Raw genomic sequence first — 18,696 nt, 5'->3', positions numbered from 1 at the left:
AATATGTGCATGTCTTTCGAAAGCAGGTTTAAGAGGGTGACTAAAGCCGCCGTGGGGCAGTTGCTGCAGCTCCGGTGGTACCAACACCTGTAGGCTGTTGAGATTGTAATTCTTATTAAAAGCTTCCCACCGCACCATAGAGCAATACGTTAGCACTGGTCGCACCAGGCACAGAAAGCGATGGTGGCCTTTCTTGGAACAACAACAAATGAGTAAGCATATGGGAATTCAACTTCAAGTTAGGCATACATTTGCAAATACTTATAACAGAACAAAATAATGAAATGTAAAAAAAATAAAAATCCCGTTTTACTAATGGCTGCATGAACACATCTACGAACATATAGATATACGAGTACATATATTAAAAGTTTAGGGTAAAAAGGTATTTGCATTTGTATTTTAAAATTCTTTGAAAAGCCGGCTCCGTACTTGCGAATGTATGAATATTTTCACATAAAAGACACAAAAGCTACGCTATTCAGAGATTTATGCTGCTTTCAAGTTTTTTTCATATTCATTTGACATGGCTACGCAGATTTTGAAAAGGATTTACTTTACTATTTTCAGAGGCTTAAAGGATATACATATATTGAAAGTGAAAGCAATTGAAATCTTTCCAGAAAATATTTATTAAAAAGCGAATGTTATTTTAGTATTTGTAAACAGAAATATATTTGTATATATAGAAATACCACTGTCGTTGTGCTGTGTTTAAGGAGTTTGGCGTGGAAGTTTGCAAAATACTTAAAGATTGACGGCAATAGAGAGTAAAAAAAATATGCATATGACTGACTTTAGCAGAGAAACACAAGCCATTAATAACAAGAAAGGTCGGATCTCTTCGAAAATTGTTGAACCTTCTATTTAAGCAATCGGATCGTCATGAATCTCAATCGCCTATCCTCCAGGTCCATCAATCGTGATATTAGTGAGACACAGTCTGAAGGGAATACACGGCGAACGCATGGAACGAGTGACTTTTTTGAAGCTATAGGTATGAGACCACCGCGGTAGCGTGCTCCGTCATTCACACCGATGATCCTGGGTTTACGGAAACAAGTTTTTCAATTAGAAGAAAATTTTTCTAAGCTGTGTCGCCCCTCGTCAGTGTTTGGCAAGCACTCTGAGTGTATTTCTGCCATGAAAAACTCTCAGTGAAAACTCATCTGCCTTGCGGAGTCGGCACAAAACAAGTAGGTGCCGTCCCGCCAATTTGTAAGAACAATTAAAAGGAACACCACGCAAATTGGAAGAGAAGCTCGGCCTTAAATCTTTTCGGAGGTTATCACGCGTTTCACTTGTTTATTTATTTTTGTTTTTTTTTTTTGAAAGAATGAGGAGGAGATAGCAATAGTCTGAACACGCACTTCATCGGCTGTTTAGTGGGATTTGGCTTAGCTGAAATTAAGGAGTCCTGCGCTACATTTGACCTACGAATTGATTCGTATTTCGACATATTATAGAGAATCGTAGAAAATGCTCACAATTCTGCGCTTTCTGCTACCGTTCGAATCAACTGTCGAATAAATAAACTCAAACTCTTTATTAACGCCGCTACTACTATGGTAGTAGATCTTCACAATTTTATATATTCATGTACTTCGTTTATAGTGTGTTAAGATCAAACTAATTCACTATCACTTGGACAGCGCCGCTTTATACTCTCAGTTGGCTTCTTCGCCTATTTCTGCCAGGGTCTTGAGTGTTCGGTTTGTTGTTTATTTACTTCTCTCATCTGCTGCATTTTATATTTGCTGTATACCTATATAACTGTAGTTTATATAAGGTAATATGCACTCTTCATAGCTATGTACATGTGTGTGCCATATATCTTCTTAGCTGTTGCTGTGTAGCAATAAATTCACGCCCCTTTGGTTTTGGGGAGTGTCATCGATTCTGATGATCCTTTGCCGGAGATAGATCCGGTAAGTAACAAGCACCATTAAGGTACAAGCCCGAGCTCGGGAACGATTTAATATGATCACATTGAACGTTCTAGGCCGTACCTTCCCACCCCCTAATTCCATGAGGAACTTGGGTTGGCCAGAGACTCGCCTGCTAATTATGTGTAGGGCACTTGTCAAACTTTGTTTAGAAGCAGCTTGGTTTCGGCGTTGTGCCATCTTCAGTGAAATTTTTCGGTCCATGGACTAAGAAGGAAAACAAAATACTCGTTTTTGGTCTTTTATTGTTTTTTTTTTTTTATTACTAAGGCTGCAGCCCTAATCACCCAAGCATTTTTACAGTTTGCTATAATTTTCCAAATGACGCTGAAGAGGGCACAACACCGAAAATGGTTTTTATTCAAACCAAATTTGACAATTAGTGACAGAAAATCGGTACACACGAAATACATTTCTCTATTCATGTCCTGTTGTTGTTGTTGTAGCAGTGCTTCGCCTCATCCAATAGATGCTACCAGTCACAAATTGTCATCAATATCCTCTAATGGGAGGACCAGGAGACTTGCAGTTTCAATGGGGTTGGTCAGAAAGAGATAAGGGTGTTAGAGGCCCTGGCTCCTCATGACAATTGAAAAGATGATTGGTGTCATGTGGGGAAACAATACATTGGGTACGACGTTGTTGATTCTGGATAGGTAAGAATTTAACCCAGATCGAAGCTGAGGTGGGCTGACGCTCATCTCCCTTTGGTGGTCGCTTTGCCCAACTGCAAGTTCAGGGCTCTTCTGTTTGAGAATGGGGCTCAACGGGCAATTTATGGCATAGTGGTACAACGATTTTTTGTTGTTTGTCTCTGAGGGCTTTATCGGGCTCCTTTTTTCATTCGGCTGAATTATTAGGTGCCGGTTTACTTCATAAATTTCTTAAGTTCCTGGGAGGCGGAGCCTCCTCAATCAGATATCTGTTGGGATACTCAAGCTTCTGGCTATTCAGCAGAAACTGTTTGCTTAGCATTTCACATCTCTCCTTTATCGGAATATTCTCGCCTGTGTAGGTGAAGTTATGGGACATAAGAAGGCATCCCGTGGCAGTTTTCAGTGCATTGTTTTGACAGCCCGGCAGTTTTCTCCTTCCTTATTCACGTTCTCATCAGTTTTTTTCATCAAGCGCCTAATGACGTTTCTGTTTTTTTATACTTATTTGATAAATACATAGAGCGCGTGACATTTTGGGTTTTTCGCCCCACTTCAGTTGTGTTAAAAGCTTATGTGCACATTAATGCGAAATATGCGTGTGTGTGTGTAGTTTCATTTGTGCAATGTATATCAGTTATACATGAACACCTTTCGCTATTAACACTTTGTTTTTTATATATATTTTATGCGAATTTATTTATCCTTGTAACCGTTGAATACATTTGTTGTTATTAATATGCAAACCTTGAGTGCATCCTGACATATATTTTAATATATTCACCCGAGTATATTATTTTACTTGCGTTATGAATTATACTGCTTTCATCGCAAAAACATGAATAACATGTACGTGCACTCATTTAGAAGAGAACAAAAAGCTTTATTTTCTAGTGTTAGTAAAAATTTCATTAGCGAAAGTAGAAATGTGAAATTCTGCGTCACAAGAAAGGAAAGACTAGAAGTCTATCGCTGTGTTTACGGTTTGATATCGACGGAATGTGGGCGTGTTATACAATTCTTATAGAGCAGATATCGGTGAGTTGTCGACGGCGTATAGGCGAGCTATCATGTGAAATCAAAGTTTTATAAACTTACTATAATAACAATGTTTATCGATTTTTTTCGACAATTTATCGGTTTGTTATCGAAAATCTGGCGATTTAGTATAGAAATTTTTTGATTGTTTATCGAAAAATTATCGATATGTTATCAAAGCGTTATCGATTTGCTATTGATTTGTTGTTATAGTGTAACAGGCTTGTTATCGGCGCGTCACCGAAACGTTATCGATTTGCCATAGACAACCGGAAGATTTAGTATCGAAGACCTATCAAAAAGTTATAGATTTACTTTCGAAAAGTTATCGATTTGTTATCTAACTGTTATCAATTTATTTTGTTTTGTTGTCAATTTGTTATCGGCATGTTATGGAATACAATTCAAGAGACTAAATAATCACCAACGGGATTATTGAAAAATTATAAATTTGTTATCGAAAAGTTGTCGATTTACCATCGGAGAGTTCACAATTTGTTATCAGAATGTTTGCAATTTGGTATCGGCGTGTTTTTGATTTTTTATCGACGAATTAGTTTGTTAGAAAAGAAATACCGAGAAAACTTCAATATAAAATCGATGACACATCCATAACCCTTCGATAACAAGCCGATAATATACCAATAAGTTGCCGATGACTTGGCGCTAACAAGCCCAAAACAAATTTTTCAAATTCTTTGCGATCCGCTGATAAAAAGATAAATATATAAGTCTGTTTATGCCTATATAATGGAAGGGATGTGTAACAGCTTACGACGTATGAGGGAAGTATTTTTATTTTTGCAGATGAAGCAAGGTTCAAATATATCCCGCTTCTCGAACGATGATGTATTAACTTTAGTGAATGATTATATAAGGCTAGATAGATAGATTGCTGCGAGGGGACGCACTCTATACACAGCAACTAATCCAAGCCAAGCTTCCGGGGGAGATCCAGAATGGTGCTCGGCTTAAGAAATTGTATATGTTCATTTTCTAGCTTTAGCGATCAAGGGTGTTTTCTGCCGTCTCATGCTCACTGTCACTGAACCGACAGAGATTAATAGGCCATATGCCTTGTTTGCGATGTTTCACGTAACTTCGTTCCACAGGTCTATAATAAAACGCTTCTCAACCCTAATCTGCTCCCTCGTGGCATCTCTGGGAAGCTGAATTAGTGGGATTAGCTCTTTTATTATCTCTTTACTCCGGACCAAAATCACTTTGTCTCTAGCCCTTTTCTGCAATATTTACCAGCGTGCGCCTGTCCGACTACTCAATGACTATATGCAGCGGCATTAGCTCGAACAGCAACTCCAATGCTGCTATTGCACACATGCGCATAACTTCCGCAATGCAGATTCCCACCAGGCTTTGGAGCTTGGCTAGTGATTTCTGTAAAGTCACCAGAGTTGCTCTTGGTGCCCACGCAACAGACCCATACACTATGAGTCTTAACATCGTCGTGTACCTTAGGATTTTGGGGCTACATGCCCAAGACTTTTCTGCAATTGTTCTCTTTGTAGTATCTTGGAGTCGAAAGTGACTCCCAAGTATTACACCTCAGTCACATGTTCCAATCATACTCCACCCATTACTATATGCATCGTACCGTAAAGTTTTCTTCTCCTGGTGATACGGATGATATCCGCCTTGTTGGGGTTGATACTAAGCCGCAACATTTCTTTGTTATCCTCAACGCCCATTGCATCATGTGACAACGGGTGTTCTTAAATTGACCACTTGCAATTATGACAATATGATGTCCGTACCCCTGACAGCGGATTCTATGCGAGCTTCTGTAGAAGCTCGTCTACTACCAGACTCCACAGCAGGGATGACAGGACGCCCTTTTGCGGGCATCAGCTTGTGGTCATAATCTGCGCTGTGCAATTCATATTTCGGCTATTCTTGAAAGTAGTAAAGCTTATATCTACATGCGTATCAACGTCGAAACCTCCCTTCTCTTTACACTAAGTTGCGTCAAAAAGGGAGAATTGTAAAGAGCTTTAAACCAACAACTGTATAAATTTTATATAGCTGGTGTAGTCGATTTGAAGAAACTATTTTCATGACAAAATTTGCGATTTTCTACAGTCGAAAATAATATTCTAAAACATCATTCTAAATACTCACCTAAGCTCCACATATCAATAGCGGTGCCATATTGCAGTCCAAGTATCACTTCGGGTGAACGATAAAATCGTGACTGTATGTATGTATATATTTTGCGACTGACATAACAAGAGCTGCCAAAATCGATGACCTTAATTGAGCTGCTGCCACGTTGCTTGAGCAGAATATTTTCCTGTACAGAAATATTTTCAAACTTATGATAAATAAGATAAAACATTCAAAAGATGTATAGAATTTAAAACTGAGTTTAGTTTTATTCAGTGCCGATTTCTTATTATTCGGCGAGCACCTTAAAGGAACTTAATTATTGAAAGGCCAACAAAGTCTAGATTGAGGACTTGGTCTTTTGGTTCAATCACACTTATTTTAAAAAATTTAGGGAAAAAATATGATTCTGGTATATAAGGTTATTTATCTAGACTTGAAACTTCATTCTTACCGGCTTGAGATCACAGTGTATGATATTCTCTTTGTAGAGTAGCCGCAAGCATTTAACAATAGAATTGCAGAAACGTCTAATCAAACTCATGCTGAAACCATTGTAGTTATTCTTTTTGATCAATTCATAGAGATTGAGGCTACAAAGATAAAAATTAAGGAAGGCGTTTAGTTATTTATTATTATTATTTTCTCATATTTTTAATAGAAAACAAAATAAGTACAGCAGCGAACACGAAAATAGCAGTGGCTATTTTTATAATAAAATTTCGTTAATTAAATACATCTTTCTGTGTGAAGGAGCACTAACCATGATAATTGAATGTTATTGCTAAGCGGTGATCGCCAATTTGCCTTAAATGCATTCAGGCGTTTTTTGTAACCAATTTTTTTAAATATTTATTTTACTAAATGTCTTGAGAAACAATTGAAACAACTAGACATCAAGACGGACAAGGCGACAGCTATTTCGATTATACATTGTAACTTCTTTTTTTATGTTATGTATTGTGTAAATAAACTAAGCAAATCAATCTCAATACCAGTCTAAAATCATATTAATAAAATTGATATAATTGTGAACAGCATTGCTAATAATGCACTGTTAAAAATCAAATGTTACTAAGTTCTGTTGAACGAGCCTAAAAATATTCCACACAATTTTGATTAAAAAATATAGTATACATGTGTATCAAATTGTGTTTAAAAGGAATTGCCACCAAAAAAATGCAATACTTTGAACCAATTACAAAGCGTGCAACGGAACATTCATATGACCTGCCTTTAAAATAGTATTTATAAATGTTGGGGATTTCGAGTTCAGTACTCAGCTCCCGAGAAGCTAGCTGATGAAGAAGTGAAATTCAGAAACATGTACTAGTAAGCATCACCATTTGTAAACTTGGTAAGTTTTCTCTAATATCAATAACAAAAACAACTTTGTTTTGTTTATTTTATTTTACTGAATTTTGTTTTATTTTATTTTTTTTACTTTATTTTATTTTATTTCATTTTAATTCATTTTAATTTATTTTATTTTATTTTATTTCGTTTTAATTAATTTAATTTTATATCTTTTAATTTTAATTTTATTTTATTTTTGTTATGTTTTTTTATTTATTTAATTTTATTTAGTTGTATTTTATTATTATTTTTTTTTTAAATTACTTTATTTTATTTTACTTTATTTTGTTTTATTTTATTTTATTTTATTTTATTTACTTTATTTTATTTTATTTTGTTATATTTTGAATTTATTTGATTTAATTTGATTATATTTTTTTTAATTTTTTTATTTGATTAAAATTCTTTATGTTTTTATCTAGTTAATTTTATTGCATTTTTATTTTTGTAAAACCTCAGTAATAAATATCACACATTTGCTTATGTCTGCCATTTTATCTTTGGCTCTTTACTTCCTAAAAAAATCTTCGTACACTTGCAAGCATACAAATTTTGTATATGGTCAGCGACTTTAATTTATATGTAGTTGACGTAATTGCCTGAGCTGCTGTGTGATTTCGTTCATGTCAACTCTAACACATACCTTGTTTCCACACAGTGTAGCGACTACACTTACCCGCTCATACTATATTACGCCTACGCTTACAGATTCTTTATTATTCCATACAGCATCCCATACGCACTCCGCCTGCATCCACATTATACTTAATTGGTTTAAAAGAAAGAGAAATGAGAAAGAGCGCAAACACAATGGGACATGGTAAAAAGGCCAAGAAATAAATATGTAGATGACGTAAACGAAAAATCTTAGCTGTGACATAGAAGTAAATCTCTCATTATCTGCCGTACACTCAAAACCACTTTGTGGTCGACATGGCGTATACGCAATTTCGCATGCTCTGTGTGAGGACGGATGTATGTATAAATGTATATACATATATGTATTAGGCTGGTTATTATAAATGAAAAGTTTTTTTTCACTCACACCTCTCAGGCGGTAGTGCCTAGGTCAAAACTATAACGTTTAAATTTTCTCGGAAAATGTTTAAACTACGGCCTATTTAAGAACTGTTTTCAGAAACGCCCAGAGAAGAAATTTTGGGAAGAGTACGGTATTGACCTGAACAGTGAATTGTGAGTGCTTGGCATGGGCCGTAAGGCGGTAGTAGTAACCCGAAGGCAGTTCAACAGTTTTGCCACGAGAAATCCTCGGTAAAACAACCAGTACCAGTAGAATTAAAAAAGCTCGTAAAATAAATGCTCATTGGCCTGAAATCTTTGCCCAGCTCGTGTCCCCCTCTTTCCGACTTTGGTATGGATACTACCCTTGTTTTCCTGCACAATCACGGAATGTGGCTATAGCAAGTACATGCAGAAAATATCAATTTCTGCTTCCCCACTTTAGTTATTTGTGCTGCATCTCTGGGGCTATTAAGAAAGTGAGCATCTATAAGAATGCCCAGGGTTTCAGCTGCTGATCGTGCCCATGTTTCATCAGCGTGCTTGACAAAGTTCTTATTTGAATGATTTTTGGTTAAAATCTTGTCAAGCGTTGCTGAGTACTTTATGTTCTCGATAGATACGCGATATTCTCGCCACGATTTGGTTCTGGCACCACGTATGACTTTCTTATATTCCCTCATGAAGGTCCTATAGTCCTGAAATTTACCTCTTAAATGGCATTCGTTGAATAACTTTTTGTGGTTCGACCTTACGTTGCTAAGGTATTCATTCCGCCATGAATGAAGGGTCTTCTTGCTCCTTGAATTTGGACAGACAACTTTGGATGTTACCTGAAATGTTTTTTCTAGAGACGTTACTCAGCTGTTCAGATTATACTCAGATTGAATGGGTGTTTTGTTACTACCAAGCGTGTCATTGTCCTTCCTGTTGTATACACTCCACGATGTTATTTAAGATTTCTATGCGGTGATTTTATTTCGCTTTCCCAGTCTATAATGAAGAGCATCAAGCGATGAGTCGATATTTTTTCCCCAATCTCTTACAAGCCGATGAGTCGTTGATAAGAAATTGATAAAAAAAATAAATAAATAAATGTAAGGCGCGATAACCTCCGAAGAGATCTAAGGCCGAGCTTCTCTTCCAATTTGCGTCGTGCTCCTCTTGATTTTCCCTACAAATTGGCCGGACAGGACCTACATGTTTTATGCCGACTCCGAACGGCATCAGCAAGGCAGATGAGTTTTCACTGAAAGCTTTTCATGGCAGAAATACACTCGGAGCGCTTGCCAGTCACTGCCGAAGGGCGACCCCGATTAGAAAAATTTTCTTCTAATTGAAAAACCTTATTTCTAAAATTTTGATGTTGCTTTTGCCTGGGAGTTGAACCCAGGGTATACGGTGTGATAGGCGGAGCACGCTACCATCACACCACGGTGGCCGCCAGAAATTGATAACACGGCAATAACGAGTTGTAACACTGTGATGATAGATCGATGAATTTTCGATATAAAATCGTAAACTTTTCGATAACAAATCGATGATTAATCAATATTTGCTAGCAAATTGATAGCCATTCGATGAAAAATCAATAATTTTTCGATAACAAAATCGATAAAAAAGATTTTTAGATAAATAATTGATAACTTTGCCGATACCTTTTCGATAAGTTTTTGTAACAACTCGATAACTTTTTGATAATATATCGATGCATTTTCGATGAATAATCTAAACCGCTAACGTATCGATAGCAGATCGATTAAATAAAATAAAAAAGTTAATACAAGGTGCGATGTACCTCCGAAGAAATTTAGGCAGACCTTCCGATTACTAGTCGATCATTCAAAATCGGTAATTAATTGACAACTTTGTCAAACCAATGACAAAATCAGTAACGAAATCGCTGGGTTCTCCTAGGTCATCTCCTAAGGGAAATCGATTAATATAAGATAAAGGCCACGGACTTGCTGTGGGCCAACCGGGGTGATTGCGAGGTATTAAGGTTGTTATTGCTATGCTCGGACAGGAAAGCAACTTGCTCCCTTCGCGAACAAATCTGCAGTGAGAATACTTACAAGTGTCATCACAGGTCATTGCGCTTTGCACCAATCCTCCGGACGGTGGCGCAAACCAACAGCACTCTCACTGTCGATGTCCAGGACTCCGACTGCACAAGACGACGCAGATTTTTGAGCGCACGGTTTTCCGACAGCCTGGCAAAGGTTAGGCAAGTGGTTATTCACTCCTACTTGGGTTCGACCGAAAAAGAAAATCGGTCGTTGAACACCACTAGGAAGTAATCTGGCCTCCACAATGTACAAAATTTTCTTCGAGGAAATCCCTACGCCTGGCCTTTTTCCCTAACGACGCCTAACTAGCAATTTCACTCCATACAATTCACCATACACACTGTAATCCAGTCATGAAAAGTCAACATTTAAACTTAAATAGCAAACTTTTCTTTTAGCAACAGTCAAAATATATTAAGGCAGATAAGTTTATAAATATTCAAAAACTACTATTTACTTGTAACAATAAAATTGCATGACAATATGCGATTTGTTTGCAAATTTTTCCACTGCGAAATCGCTGCAAGCCGTACAAGTTACAAACGCACACACACACATTAAATATTTAACCACTAACACACACACACACACATGTTCGTAAAAAGTTATGCGAATAAAATGTCAATGCCGAGTACAAACTTTATTGTAGCTTGTTATTAGTTTATATTAATGTAGTTTATTTAATTTATTTTATCTGCTTAAGACCACCCACAAAAATGGAAAAATTAAATTAAAAATTAAGAAAAAATAGTATAAGAGTAACTTTACATAAATAAACGAAGAGGGAATCTTGCATGTAAGCGTAATGTGTAAGCGGTAGCGTAATCGTAATCGTAGTCCTTGTAAAGGGTAAGCCATATGGGGGATATATGTAGAAACCAAATGCAGGCAACGGTAAATTGTATGCAGTATTATAGAGGGAGAGAGTGAGAGAGAGAGAATGTAAACTGTAGAGTTATGTGAAAACACTACGTGCTATAGTTGATATGGGCGAAACCACACAGCAACTCAAGACAAACACGTCACCTACACATAAAATAAAGCCTCAGAGTATATACACAAATTTTATGCATGCAAGTGCACGAACAGATGTATACACTGCTGTTATGTTGGCGATAAAAAAGGTACAGATATAACATGGGCAAACGCGTAATTTCTATTACGGATGCACAAAGTATTTACATAAACTTAGCTCGCGGTTAAGTATTCGGGTTTAAGTTAAAATTTATAACTTTTTTTGGGCTTTTGTTGGTTGCAAACTAAATAATGGTCAATAAAAGAAGAAGAAAAAGAACATAATTATAATAAAATAAAATAATATAAAATAAAATAAATCAACATAAAAAAATTTAATAAAATAAAACAAACCAAAGTAAAAATGAAATGACCTAAAATAAAATTAAATTTAAAAAAATCAAATGAAATAAAATAAATAAAATAAAATAAAATTAAATTAAATAAAACAAAATAAAATAAAATAAATTAAAAATTAAATAAGCATTTTGATAAAATTTAATAGCCTTAAATGTTGCAATTAATTAGATTTGTTGAGCTGAAAGGCCGCGGTTATTAAAAAAACTTCCTTTTGGTTTGTTTTATATTCATATATTTTAATTTTGGTCGATATTTCAACTTCAATCTTAAATCATCATCAGGGACATATGGACATGTTGATTATATGTCGACCATACTACATGTAAATATGTCCCTGATGATGATTTCAGATTGAAGTTGAAATATCGACCAAAATTAAAATATATGAATACAAAACAAACCAAAAGGAAGTTTAATAAAATTAAATAAAATTATTTAGAAATAAAAAATACAACAAAACAAAGTAAAACTGAAATGACGTAAAATAAAATAAACAAAATAAAATAAACTTAAATTTAAAAAAAAAAATGACATCAAATAAAACAAAACAAAATAAAAATTAAATAAAATAACATAAACGATAGAAAATAAAATTAAATAGAATTATATAAAAATAAAATAGAATAAAATAATATAAAATAAAATAAAACGAAATAAACAGGATTAAAATTAAATCAAACAAAAAAATGAAAGGGAATGAAAATAATTAAATTAAATATTTAAAAAACAAAATAAAATCAAACGAAAAAAACTAGAATAAAATCAATTACAATAAACAAGAGTCGAATAAAATAAAATAAAAAATAATATTATAAAATAAAAATATTAAATAAAAGAAAGAAAAACATAATAAAATAAAATGAAAAAAAGCAAAATAAAATTAATTTAATAATTTGGGAAAAATTTAAAGAACGTGACACCAGGACGGACAAGGCGACAGCTGTTTCGATTATACTTCAAAATCTTTTCAAAGCCTTTTCTCTCGGGAGTGGGATTTGAACACGCACGCCTGCGATACGGCGGCCGCCGTAAAATAAAATCAATATAATTGAATCAAATGAAATAGATTTTGAATCTACGAGTTATCAGTTTGTTATCGAAATTTACCAATTTATCAACGAAATTATATCGATATGTTATCAAAATGGTATCGTATTGTTACCAGTACGAATGTTATCGAAAAGTCATCGATATGTTATCAAAGAGATATCATTTGTTGTCGGAAACTTATAACTTTGTTATCTTAGTCTCGCAAAATTCGAATTGATTTTTGCTAATTTTATTCCTCAAAGAACTTTTGATTTTCCTCCGTAAAAAGTGTGAACAATTTTTTTGGTGTGCAAGAAAATCTGAAACATCCTAGGGAAAAAGTTAAACGTCTATGCGACTCTTGATTGACCTACATATAACCTGTACCTAGTTAGAATAAAGTAGCTTGGGCTAAAAACCTGCAGACTGAATAAAATATCAAAGAATTCCAAATAAAAAGTTGGAATTTTTTTACCAAAATTTGTGAAAATTGCCCCCGCCATTTTTCTATGCGCGCTGTACATAAGTGACTTAATATAAAGGTAGTATATTAAACTCAAATAAAAGGCAAATATTAAAACGAATTAAATTCGGCAACAAACTAGTAATTTTATAAACAAAAAAATTGCAATAACAAAAAAGTGGGTGTGATATAACGTCAATGCAAGAAACCTTCACCTTTAAACAAAACATTCAAGTTCAGTTAGCATTTGCGCCTACTAATATGCAATAAATATGAAAATAGTATAAAATAATTCAGTTCATTGTACAAAAAGCTGTAGCAGAGATTAAAAATACTACTACATGCAAATATTTGAAAAGCGTAGTGACAATAAATAAACATGACATTTGTATTACTCTTTTGCTAAAGTTGTACTACGTGTTTGCTTTGATAGTCTAAATTTAGGCACATTTAGTCGAGTAGCTGTTGCAGAAAGAGTGGTGGAGTTAACTAAAACAAAATCAATAGCTGTTTTCGAAGCTAAATGAACAAGCTATTTTTAGGATGCAAAGCAGCGATAAGCCACATAAAATACAGTTAAAAGGCTATTAAGTTGGCATATTTGTAGGCAAAATATTGCAAAATATTTATTTTGATTAATAAATTAAATTTATGATCACACGGAAACATTCATAAATTTCATCCTAAAGAGTATAACGAATTTTTAAAGTTTAAATTTAGGTACCAAAAATATTCCTACCTACTCATTATATGCTGGGGCACATTTGCACAAAAAAAGAAATATTTATTTTTCATTTTTTTTTTCTCTGGTCAAAAGCAAACGCGTGTCTACAGTCGACTTTGCGGCGCCAAAGCCATATGGTGCCAGCTGCTGGAACGTGAATTATATTTGAATAAAAAATTGTTTTTCAAATGAAAACTCATCGTTTTTAAATCTTCGAGGAAAAGACATATTTTAGATTTGCATAATTTTGCACAGTTTAATCAAATTTGCATTATTTAACGAGCTGTTTACGCATACGAAATGTTTACGCCTAAAATCACGCTATCATAACAATGGAACTGCAAAACTAAGCTTTTATTATTTAAAAGTTTATTTTATGTTTTCACACATACTTAAATTGTAAGTTTAATTATGTGTAACGATATTTTAATAATATAAGGAAATTTAATTGTTTGCATCAACGTCAACATGAAGCGCGCCTAATAATATGCCATGAAATTTAAGTGTGCTTGCGTATAGCTTTTTTCAGCAGTGAATATAATGAAAATTGGTTGCTGCGCTTTACACAAAGCTTCCTCCCACCCAGCGTTAATTTGAAAATGTAATTGGGTGCTTATGTTTGTCAATACGTACTTGGCAAGATTTTTATGAAAAATCTGATTTTAAAGGCAAAAAGCTTTGTCAAATAAAATGTGGTCGGCCTGCGTCCGCAAATCACCCCATACTCCCAGCTTTGTTTTTCATTTGATCCTATCCAGCAAAGGCTCAGCATGCCTCATGCAACATGCAGCCGATTATTATTTTATCACAGATCCCCCAACATACAGCAGCCACCGCAATATTGCGTATTGTCGCGCACTATCATCTTCACACCACCCCGTCCAATCAAAGGTTGGAAGGGGCTTACTTGGTTTTTCCAGCATCAACTTGAACATCAAGCTAATAAGCTGCATTTCTACAGATCTCCACCTTTTAGTAGTCATCTGTTCGAAAGGATTGCATCTATCAACCAGTGCCACAGTCAGTGACTGCTTTACCCTATTACTCATCGTCTCGGGAACAGCCGGAGGTTTAGTGTTACATCCCTTTGGCAGTTCCGAGAAAGCCGGAGTCTCAATGTTAGCTCTCTTCGGCTTATTTCTTACTTCCACAACCGTGGTTGGCACATAACCACTTTTAAAATCCCCTCTCTGACTTGCAGCTTTCCAGGTTATTGCTTTCAAGGCAGTTACTATCTCGCTATTGGGGCCCATCTGTCGTACAGCTTTAGACACAGTTATCACGGTGCACCGGTAACTTTCATCAATAAAACCGCAATTCACAATTCATACTCTACGGTTACCAGCAAAATTGGCTAGCAAACAAAACGCGATTACAACCAGGGATGATTGGAGTCTCTATTGCATATATCTTGGAAAGAGATATTCCTAATCACATCCATCATTACATTGGAAACTGGGCATTCGACCCACACACGGAGAAAATGGGAATCCCCTTTAACGACAGGCACAGGAGCTGTAGTTTGGACAGTTGTAAGGAGACATTCGCCCATATCTTTTGCTAGTGCTTAGCAGGCGAACATGAGGTTCTTAACTCTAAGCAGTTTTGTGCTTCCCGACTTAGGGGTGGTGTCAAAATGCTCCATAAAGGGCATCAGAAGCAAATGATTTTGGTACATTATCTTTAAATCACTTTAAAGCTTTTTGCACAACTCTGCCAACACGTAATCTCGATAAAGTTAAGATTTAGCATTGAAAGCATCATTTAAGTGAGCATGGCGTATACGCAACGAAATGAAAATCAAAAACAAAAGATGTCCTTGATAATGAAAGCATTTTGTACCTATCTAATTTGAAATGCACATTTTAATGAGCTCAACGTTTGCTTTTTAATTAGAGCTGTTTTTCAAATACACATTTTCATTTGCTTTATACATGTATAGCTTATTTCTCATTCTCGTTATTCGTGGCATTTTGCAAACCTTTCAATGTATTTCACTGCAAAATGCCAACGAAATGAAATGAAATTGCGGTTAATTACACAGAGGGACCAAAATTCTCCAGCCACAACCGTCCCTTATAAATGGTGCTCTTCAAGCGTTTGCCTTGTTTCAATATGAAACGCGTTTGAAAAGAGTAAAGTTCAAGGTCAGATATTAATTTGTTAAAATATTTTTAGTTGTGTTTCCTTTCGCTTTTGCATGACCTCTTAAAAATAATTATAAAAGAGTAAAGTAAAAAGATAAAAAATACTTCCAGCAAATAGGTTTTGCTGAAATATATTTAAAGTCAAAATGTTTGAAGTATTCTTCACAAGACCATAAAATATGATGCAGCGCCTAAAGGTAGGCCGCGATCAGTTACTACCACACGAGCGCTATCACTTCAATAGCGACCAAAACAAAGGGATGGGTATTTCGTTCACTAAGAAATGGCACTGTAATTCTCAATCACTTCAATATCTCTTGATTAGAAGTGCGCACTCTTCTACTGTCGCTCCCGCCTCCCGCTCAAAGTATTATTAGTACTTCTGTTATATAAAGGTAAACTAGCTCTATATTATTGATGGAAAGAGCAATGTTTTGTAAATAACACCAAGTGAACAGCTGAACGCTTCTAGAGCTTTGGTATTTGCACTCGGAAAACTACCAGAGCTAGAATCTCACATCAGAGAAGACGATGAGGTAATAAATTACTGGAGTTTTTATACAGGGACAAAGAGTTGACACTGATGAAAAATGACAGAATGAGAGGGTGATGAAAAAGTAGTACATCCTCCATTTTCTTCTGGGGTTCGCAGCAACCGTGTGCATTATACACTTTGGCCTGCCCGCAGAAAATGTGAGTAATTTACTTCAACAAAGCTTCTGATACTCCATGCTTCATCAACCGTGATTAGTACTAATAGGTCGAAAGGGATCGCTCCGGTAACCACTTGACGAGCTGTTCTGATATAGTGCGATAAGCGTCTCTCAGAGCTGTTATTCGTTGCTTTACAGATGTTAGAAGCTTACACCGATTCTTGTTCGAAAGTTTGCATGCCTACAGCTCGTATCCGTAGAGTTACATTGATATGGTGATGCACATCAGCAGGTTTCTTTTGATGTCTGTTAGTTCTCCAATGATTGCTATCAACCTGCTTGGCAACGATATCTGTACAGATGTTGATGTGAAAAGGTTTCAAAGCCACCTTCTAGTTTTTTGTTAGGAGTATCAAATCTGTTTCTTATACTACAAGCTGATGTCCGCACGAGCCTACCCACTCCTTTATGCTTATCATGACCTCATTGAGCATTGTACTGCTTACTTCTTCTGTATTTTGGGCTGTAATGACTGCGGCAATATTGTCTGCATGTTCTCTTTAAAGGAAATCATCGGGTATTTAAGGGTTACAAATTTTACCGGTCCTTACTTGTGCTTTGCTATATCTAGAATTGCAAGGATGTCTACAATTACGCTTAAAGTGCAATTTTTCGGGACTGAAGCCATGTTCCCGGGGTTATAGCTCCCCAGCTGGCTTTAAGGCGTCTGTGATACGGGGTTTTAAGAGTTTTTCAAACATTCGGGTCCCCCTTTCTTCTGCTGCTTTTACCATGTTTTGGGAAACAATGCGCCCTTCCGACACGCGTCCATCATGACCTTTGGGCGCATTTTTTCAAATTCTTTAAAGCCTTCTGCTGGTATACCATCTGGTCCTGGCACCTTAATGTTTTTCAAGCTTTTTACTAAATGTTGTAACTCTGCTAAGGTAAAAGGCTTAAGTGCTTGAAGGGTGCTTGTGTTGGCATCACTACCTTTCCATATTTCGTGGGTAGGCAAGTTTTTTACTATGTTATCAATTTCGGCTGTATCCAGCTAGAGTGTCGGAATCGCTCTTTGTAATCTTTTTCGTAACCCATGCTGCAAGGTTCCCAGTTGGTATTTGCTCGTAGCATCGCCATTTTCGCTTCTTGCTGTTTGCAATATGGGACTTCAGCTGCTTTTCCTCATTTTTGTATGACTCTGCTTCGACAAACGTACATCTTATCTAACTATTAGTAAAATCAGTTAACATAATTTCAAAGCATACATTAGGGATACTTTTTCAGCTTCTGAAGGTCCAATTTCAGTACCTAATTCGTTTCTTGTATTTTGGTTCAATACGGACTTTGCCGGTATTAACTTCTACCAACACGACTTCTTATGTACACCTCGAATTTTCCAAATAGTAGATGATTGGCTGAAGAAAGCACGCTTACTTTCACGCGCCCTAACCTATAAAAGCGATCAGCTCAAGCTATTAATTAAACAAAGTCAAAGTTTTAAATTCGAAATAAGTGGTATCTATTTTTCAGCCACATACGTAATTTGAAAGCACTATGACAGAAATGAAATCACTCTTTCATACATATCATAATTTAGATAAAATTACGCGCCCTAAAGTATACAACAAATATTTAGCAGTCAAGTAAAAAATATGCTTAAGTAAACGCATACTTAATACTGCTAAGGGAAAGTTAATCAAATTTTTATAAACGAGTATGTTGGAGCTGCAAATTATAAACTGCATAAAAAACTTTCAAAAGTTTTATATTTCTCGACATAAAAATATTTCATCAACTATGTGAAAGTAAACAAACATGGCTGACAACCAGTGACAAGAAGCTAAACTAACAAATGTAGGTCCACCACATAATACAGAGCAAGAGGGGGGCGAGCGAAAGTGCAGAGGTAAAAAATTGTATGATGCTTGAAAGTTGGAAAAATATGTTTGAAAAATTACTTGCATTAAAATTTACCATTGCTATTGAATAGCAAACGTGTCAAGGATAACAACTAAACGGATCAGTACAAACCATACGTCTCCGTCATGACGTACAGCGCTTTGGATTGACATTACGAACTTGGCTTTGAGGGAAACACAT

General features: G+C 35.5%; 1 protein-coding gene across 9 annotated transcripts in view; it reads right to left on the bottom strand.

Annotated features, from left to right (window-relative positions):
• Positions 1-18,696, bottom strand: part of Dyrk2 (Dual-specificity tyrosine phosphorylation-regulated kinase 2) — a 296,262-nt gene that overhangs the window by 24,947 nt on the left and 252,619 nt on the right. For all 9 annotated transcript variants that reach the window (XM_067765263.1, XM_067765262.1, XM_067765261.1 and 6 more), the window contains 2 exons: positions 6,213-6,351; positions 5,774-5,945 (listed from right to left, as the gene is read on the bottom strand). In XM_067765263.1, the coding sequence (XP_067621364.1) occupies positions 5,774-5,945; positions 6,213-6,351 (311 nt within the window). The remainder of the gene's footprint in view (positions 1-5,773; positions 5,946-6,212; positions 6,352-18,696) is intronic.

The sequence above is a fragment of the Eurosta solidaginis genome, chromosome 2 (genome assembly GCF_040869045.1).
Source record: "Eurosta solidaginis isolate ZX-2024a chromosome 2, ASM4086904v1, whole genome shotgun sequence".
NCBI classification, from domain to species: Eukaryota; Metazoa; Arthropoda; class Insecta; order Diptera; family Tephritidae; genus Eurosta; species Eurosta solidaginis.
Note: the sequence above shows the minus strand (reverse complement) of the source record. Positions and strands in the feature narration are given on the sequence as shown.